A 7,689-nucleotide genomic window follows, 5' to 3' on the forward strand; every position below is an offset into this window, starting at 1 on the left:
GAGCCGAGATCGCGCCACTGCACTCCAGCCTGGGTGACAGAGCGAGACTCCGTCTCCAAAAAAAAAAAACCACACATACACAAAAAACAAAAAAAACCTTCCCTTTTGGTAGACCCAAATATTGTAGCTTTTCTCAGAGAGCAGGCACTCCTTCATGAGGCCTTGGGGTTATATACAGGGTATTGGATGTGAGGGCCTGTCACTGCGGCAGGACAAAGATGACAGGATCTGAGTGCACCTCCTTACCCAGTGAGACTCCTCCAGAGCAGAAGCTTTGTTTTTCTTTTTTACTAAATCACTGGAAATGACAAACATTTCTTGGGAGCCTCTTCCAGGCCCTATCCTTGGGCTGAGCACCCTGAGGACCCAGGCTCCCTAGCCAGGGGTCCTGGAATCCATAAAGAGCATCCCAGGCCAAGGCTCCAGTTTAGGCGTTGCCTCCTGACTGGCGCTTCCCCAGTTTTTCTTGGCAGGAAACTGAACTCCTCAGAGGCAGAGACGGGAAGCTTGTGAAGCTTACACCTCAGGCATCCTCCTTTGCACAAGCCATCCAGAGCCCTGCATCTGGTTCTGCATTTGTAGTTTTGTGTGTGTTTGTGTAAAGCTTTCCTTCAAGAGCATTCACCAAATTGTATATGCTTCTGGCTCCCCAAAACCTGGCATTATCCCACTCACTTTTGGGTTCCAGAATTCTGCAGGAAGCCTAGCAGTAGCAGGCTGTTAACGGCTATAGAGAGGGGAGGCATTCTTTAGTGCCCCAGGCAGTCCAGTACAGTGCCGTGGAAAGAGCATGGCCCCTGGAACTATGCACATGGTTTTAGATCTTGGCCCTGCCACTCCTTAGCTGTGTGAATGACCTCCGGCATGTCACTTGAACCTTTGAGCCTGTTTCCTAATGTATAAAATGATGTAATGATAGAGGCATGTACGTTTTTAAGGTGCTCAAGAAATTTCTATTGGCCGGGTGCGGTGGCTCACACCTGTAATCCCAGCACTTTGGGAGGCCGAGGCGGGTGGATCACGAAGTCAGGAGATTGAGACCATCCTGGCTAACACGGTGAAACCCCATCTCTACTAAAAATACAGAAAATTTGCCAGGCGTGGTGGCAGGCGCCTGTAGTCCTAGTTGCTCAGGAGGCTGAGGCAGGAGAATGGCATGAACCTGGGAGGCAGAGCTTGCAGTGAGCCAAGATCAGGCCACTGCACACCAGCCTGGGTGACAGAGTGAGACTGTCTCAAAAAAAAAAAGAAAAGAAATTTTTGTTATTGTTTTCCCCAAAGCCAGAACTTCTTTTTCTCTCTCAATATTGGTCCCCTGATGGAATTTCATGAACCAACTTTTTTAAAAGAGCTCCTAACTTCCTAAGAATATACTAGCATACCAATAGGAGGCAACATCTATTGAATGAGAACCACAAACTTCACATGTATTTTCTCATTTAATCCCTTATTACCTCCATCCTAAAGATGGAGAAAGTAAGGCTCGGGGAGAGTCAGTAATTGACCCAGGTCACACATCTAGCTGGTGCTGGAATTGAGCCCTAAGAGCAGGACATGTGGGGCTGGTGAGACTGTCTGAAGTCCTTCCAGAGAGGGCCAGCATCTGTGCCAGTGCTTCCCCTGGGCATTGGAGACCAAACTGGATTTTCCCGAAACCCTGCCTATTCAACTGTCTCCCATAGTTTGACATCAGATTACCTCTCTTGTTTGGCTTGACTTTGGCTAACATAGAAATCAACTTCCATCTTCATGGGTGGGGCGCTAGTAAGGGGAAGGGGTAGGGGAATGGGATCCCTGGGAATATGCTGGGGGAAGGGAGTGAAAAGTTGGTCAGAGTTCTGGCCATGCTGGGTGCCATCTGGGGCTGATGACTCTCAAAGGCACTCCTGCTGTGAGTGTCCCTGACTGTCCCCTCCTCACCCGCCATCCACAATCTCGTCCAGCACCAAGAAGGCTCCATCCATGTTCTCCAGCAACCAGCGCTTCTCTACGTTCTTCCTGAAGGTGGACACAAGCTCCTGAGCCTCCCTGTGGCTGGGAGGAACTGAGTCCCTGCCTAGGTGAGGCTGACCCCACTCTCCAAAGACTGTCTCATTCACCTCTCACCAAACAAGGATTGGGAAGGAGAATGTGAAGGGCAGTGAGCACAGAGCCCGTGCAAGGCATTCCTGAGCAAAGGGCAGTTCTGCTTCCTTATACCCCACCTCGTCCAACCTCCCATACTTTGGGCCTTGACACCCCGGCACCCACCACAGGACCCCGAATACGTTTCACAACTAGGTTAGATGCTATAGCATAGCCCTACTTTGGTTCATTGTATCGACTATGAACTTTTCTTTTTAGATTATCTTAGTCTTGTGGGGACCTCAGGAGATAAACAGGGAGGAAGGGCCCTGTGACATATCAGGGCCTGGGGGATGGGGCCTTGGAGGGCAGAGAACCTCACTCACCTTAACATGTGGTTCAGAGACTCAAACAGGCAGGTGAGAACAGACATGAGCATCAGCTGGGATGGGCAGATACGGGAGGAGGAAAACAACAGAGCTTGAGATTGAGAAGGTCAAAGGAAGCACTTGGAGCCCACCTGTGTGGGCAGCAATGGCGAGTTCTCCCTTTTCAGAGGCCTGGGCTGGAAACTGACTGCAGGTGTGACATTAGAGGGAACTTCCATGTGTCTGGGCTGGGAAACTGGAGTTCTCCACTGGGAGACATTTAGTGTATCCTTCTCTAGTTATGTCTAAGAAGGACAAAGCCTCCCTTGCAGATGAAGTGATGACTTCATTCCTGGTTCCCAAGGAAACTAAGGGTTATCGAGGATACACATTGTCCCAGAAAGAACCCTTCTTGCTGCCCCCCTCTACCTCATGGAGCCTAGCAGGAGGGGTCCAATGGTGAGCCTCCAGGTCCCAGCCTCAAGCCCAGATTCCAGATAACAACATTTCCCCATAGACAGCCCTTCTTACTGCCCCAACCTCCTGAATTCACCTCATTCTCGTAGGATGAGCCCACCACGTATAGGAAGAGGTCAATGCTGTTCTTGTAGACGATGGTCATACCCCCAAAAAATGCAATCTCACCTAGAAATGGAGGGAGCTTTCAGTACTGGCCACCTTGCCTGGTCCCAGCCTAGCCCTTCCTCCTCATCTATGACTCTGTGACTCTCCTCTTATTTCCTTCTCCCCTTTCTAGAGAACCCTTGGAACGACAGCACTAGGGACACTACCATTAGGCTGCCGCATGTCCTTCCCCTTATCGATACTCTATTTCTAGGGACTGCCTCAGGCCAAGGAGTCAACAAGCCCAGTTGTTGACTAGTTTACCTCCTGTCCACACTCCCACCCTGTGCAGCACCTTGGGACCAGATTCAGGTTGGGACCACAATACAGTTGGCCTCCTCAGCTACAGAGAGGCCTGGGGATGCTGGGGGGATAGGTAGCCAGGGGGATTGGAGAGTGACAGGGAGTGGAGGTTCCCTGGAGGAAGGGAGTGGAGAACACCTGGGAAGGAGAGGACAAAAAGCCTCTGAAGAAAGGGAAATGGCCCGTGGGTGTGCAAGGCTGATGGGGACAGATGTGTCCAGATGGAGAAGATGACAGTGTGCATCTGATAGTCTGGTGGAGAAAGAGGGGGACACTTACTCTCAGTCCGGCTGGTCTTGTTGAAGACATTTTTCTCGAAAACCATCTGCTCCTTCATGGAGGGGAATGTGTCATCATAATACTATGAGAAAGGGAAGGAGAAGGGACCATAGCTTTCCACACAGCCTGGATCCTCCCTAGATTTGGGGGCAGGAAAGATTAGGTGTTGGGCAAGCGGGATCCTGCTTCCCTGCCCCATCTCTCCATTACTGTACCCTAGGCCTGTTGGCTCACTAGTTCCTCCAAAACAAATTATTATTATTTTTTTAGATGGAGTTTTGCTCTTATTGCACAGGCTAGAGTGCAATGGCACGATCTCGGCTCACCACAACCTCCACCTCCTGGGTTGAAGCAATTCTCCTGCCTCAGCCTCCTGAGTAGCTGAGATTACAGGCATGTGCCACCACGCCTGGCTAATTTTGTATTTTTAGTCAAGATGGGGTTTCTTCATGTTGGTCAGGCTGGTCTCGAACTCCCAACCTCAGGTGATCCACCTGCCTTGGCCTCCCAAAGTGCTGGGATTACAGGCGTGAGCCACCATGCTCCGCCCCCTCCAAAAGAAATTCTGAGCAAAGAAAGTCCCAAAAAGTAGAGGGATATTGAGGCCTGCTTTTGGAGTCCCCTCTGGTTTCTTGGAGGATCTTGTACATTCAGCAGATGTGCAGGGTGCTAAGAATTGGCATGGTAATTAGGGCACACTAATTCCACAGCACCCGGAGCCTACAGGAAAGATGGCAAAACCAGGACACCTTCTTAAACAATAATAATGATAATAACAACAGCTACTTTATTATCCCCCTTACACAGATGGGGAAACTGGGGCATCAAGAAGTCAGGTAACGACCGGGCACGGTGGCTCATGCCTGTAATCCCAGCACTTTGGGAGGCCAAGGCGGATGGATCACCTGAGGTCAGGCATTCAAGACCAGCTTTGCTAACATGGTTAAACCCCGTCTCTACTAAATATACAAAAAAAAATGGCAGGGCGCGGTGGCTCACACCTGTAATCCCAGCACTTTGGGAGGCCGAGGCGGGCGGATCATGAGGTTAGAAGATCTAGACCATCCTGGCTAACACAGTGAAACTCCGTCTCTACTAAAAACACAAAAATGGCAGGGCGCGGTGGCTCACGCCTGTAATCCCAGCACTTTGGGAGGCCGAGGCGGGCGGATCATGAGGTTAGAAGATCTAGACCATCCTGGCTAACACAGTGAAACTCTGTCTCTACTAAAAATAAAAAAATTAGCTGGGGGTGGTGGCGGGCGCCTGTAGTCCCAGCTACTCGGGAGGCTGAGGCAGGAGAATGGTGTGAACCCAGGAGGCGGAACTTGCAGTGAGCTGAGATCGCGCCACTGCACTCCAGTCTGGGCAGCAGAGTGAGACTCTGTCTCAAGAAAACAAAACAAACAAACAAACAAAAAAAACAAAAAAAGAAGTCAGGTAACTTCCCCAACATCTCACAGTTGTGAGGCCAAAGCTGGGTTTGAGCAGTAAGGACGGTCTGACTGCAGACAGGATTATAGTGAAGATTAAATATCTAAGAAATAATTTCTCGCACATATCCCATAACTAAATTAATGTTTTTTTGTTTGGGAATGGTGAGCCTCTTTCTCTTAGTCAGTTTCTTAATCTGTAGGGAGCAAGAGCCTTTGGCCTTGCTGATCCACCTCTGACCATCTGCTGGGGCAAGGTGTGGTCAGCTCAGTTTTCAATTTTCTGGATGTGGATTTTGCCACTTAGTACTCAATCTGCAGGCAGATTAGCCATCTCCCTACTGGCCACTGCTTATCTGAATGTCATAAAAACAGAAAAAGTTTCAGCTCCAAACAAACAGAAAATCTATTTTTTGAGATGGGGTCTCACTCTATAACCCAGATTGAAGGGCAGTAGCTCGATCATGGCTCACTGCAGCCTCAACCTCCCAGGCTCAGGCGATCCTCCCACTTCAGCCCCCTAAGCAGCTGGGACTACAGGCGCACACCACCACGCCCAGCTAATTTTCATACTTTTTTTTGTGGAGATGGGGTTTGCCATGTTGCCCAGGCTGGTCTGGCACTCCTGGGCTCAAGCAGTCCACCTGTCTCAGCCTCCCAAAGTGCTGGGATTACAGGCATCAGCCACTGCGCCTGGCCTTATAATGCATTTCTTTTCTTTTTCTTTTTATTTTGAGACAGAGTTTCGCTCTTGTTGCCCAGGCTGGAGTGCAATGGCGCGATCTTGGCTCACTGCAATCTTCGCCTTCCAGGTTCAAGCAATTCTCCTGCCTCAGCCTCTCAAGTAGCTGTAACTACAGGCGCCCACCACCATGCCCAGCTAATTTTTTGTATATTTAGTAGAGACAGGGTTTCACCATGTTGGCCAGGCTGGTTTTAAACTCCTGACCTCGAGTGATCTGCCCACCTCGGCCTCCCAAAGTGCTGGGATTACAGGTGTGAGCCATCGTGCCCAGCCTTATAATGCATTTCACAGCTAATGCAGATGCTGTAGCTCCACTACAATTCATTGTGTTGACAGTAGAAATTTATTTTTGGATTATTTTAGTTTGGTTTGCTCAGGCCGTGTTTGCTAGGATAGATAACAGATAATTGAATGGGGGTACAGTGAAAACGACCTTGAGCTTAACGTAAAAAAACCTGAGTTTGCCTGTGAAACCTGTGAAATGGGAGAAGTGAAAAAATTAAATAAGTAAATAAATAAAATATGAGTTTGGATCTGTTAGGATATTAATACTTGTGACCTCAGGCAATTCACTTAGCTTCTCTACACCTCATTTTCTTCATCTACGAAATTAAAGAGTTGGATTACACAGTCTCTAAAATCCCATCTGGTTCTAAATCCTTAGACTCCTTAGACTAAATCCTTAGTGTTTACCAAGCTGTAGAACAAAAGTGGAGGTTTTGAGGAGGTTTAGAGACAAACCCCAAAGAACAAAAGAGCTTGTGTAGGGGTTTGGGGACTAAGACTCCTGGGTCCCAGGCTCAACACTCCACTGATCCATTAGGCAGAAACTTCCCATGTCCAGGTCCAACTGGCCAGGAGCAGGATGATGAGGAAACATTTCAGGGAACATGAGTAGAAACAGAGGAGACCCATCACTTCAGGGAGCAGCACCTTGACAAGGCAGGAGGATGGGACCTCTGGAGGGGTCTAAGCTGAGCTGCCCTGAGTCACAGAGACCACAGTGGAGTTTCTCCTGAGACAGGAGTGTCAGCTGGATGGGAACTGTGTCCCTCACAGGTGGGGTCAGAGGTTACCTTGGCCAGCAGCCGGCGCCCGTCATTATCTAGGATGAAAACAGCCTTGATGGTGTAGAGGGAAGGTTCCTGCAACTGACACCGGGGAGGAGAGTTCTGTTTGGCCCCTGACTCAAGGTGGACACCCTGTCTCTATGGGATCTGCTGGCCCTAGGATACACCCTCAGGCTCCAGCAACCCCAGCCCTCAAGGTCCACAGCTGGTTCTGCCCAACCCTGTGCCACATGGGCCAACCCAGGTGCCCACTCCACTCCCAGGCAGATGTTCCACTGCAGGCCCCGAGTGGGCGCTGTGCCCGTTGGGTGCAGAAGGTCCTTCCGGGCCCAAGTTCTGTCATGCACTGACTGCTCCAGAGCCCGAGTCGGAGTGTATCACAGAACCTGGGCCGGGGGGACAGCGGGCCGAGCCTCCTCCTTCCAGCTGATCCCTGGCCGGGCTGGACCTGCGCTCTCAGCGCACCCCCAGGCCCTGGCCCGGGTGGACTCCAGCAGCATGCCCATCACCCACCGGTGATGGGAGGCGAGTCTGGGACGGACAGGCCACTCCTTATCCTCCCCGCGGAATCGCAACTCACCCGCCACCCCCCGTTCCAAACGGACCCAGAACTTCAGCCCCGCGCCGACAGACTCAGGACAGGCCTCCTCGCCGGTTGGCGCCGGGACGAACTTTTCCTCCCGGGTCCTGGGGCCGGTCAGGGGTGACACAAAGTTCCCAGCCGCTGGGCGCGCGAGTTCTAAGTTGGCTGCTCCCCTCAATCCTGCACCGTCCCGGCCCAGCTCCCGCCGCCCGGGACCCCC

At 51.0% G+C, this 7,689-nt stretch overlaps 1 protein-coding gene across 2 annotated transcripts in view; it reads right to left on the reverse strand.

Annotated features, from left to right (window-relative positions):
• The window catches only part of COPZ2 (coatomer protein complex, subunit zeta 2), a 17,094-nt gene that overhangs the window by 4,165 nt on the left and 5,240 nt on the right, over window positions 1-7,689 (reverse strand). For both annotated transcript variants that reach the window (XM_011959861.1, XM_011959860.1), the window contains exons 2-6: window positions 6,893-6,967; window positions 3,639-3,720; window positions 2,986-3,077; window positions 2,451-2,506; window positions 1,921-1,998 (exon numbers count right to left, since the gene is read on the reverse strand). In XM_011959861.1, coding sequence (XP_011815251.1) covers window positions 1,921-1,998; window positions 2,451-2,506; window positions 2,986-3,077; window positions 3,639-3,720; window positions 6,893-6,967 — 383 coding nt within the window. The remainder of the gene's footprint in view (window positions 1-1,920; window positions 1,999-2,450; window positions 2,507-2,985; window positions 3,078-3,638; window positions 3,721-6,892; window positions 6,968-7,689) is intronic.

The sequence above is a fragment of the Colobus angolensis genome, unplaced genomic scaffold (assembly GCF_000951035.1).
Source record: "Colobus angolensis palliatus isolate OR3802 unplaced genomic scaffold, Cang.pa_1.0 Scaffold50, whole genome shotgun sequence".
Taxonomy (NCBI): domain Eukaryota; kingdom Metazoa; phylum Chordata; class Mammalia; order Primates; family Cercopithecidae; genus Colobus; species Colobus angolensis.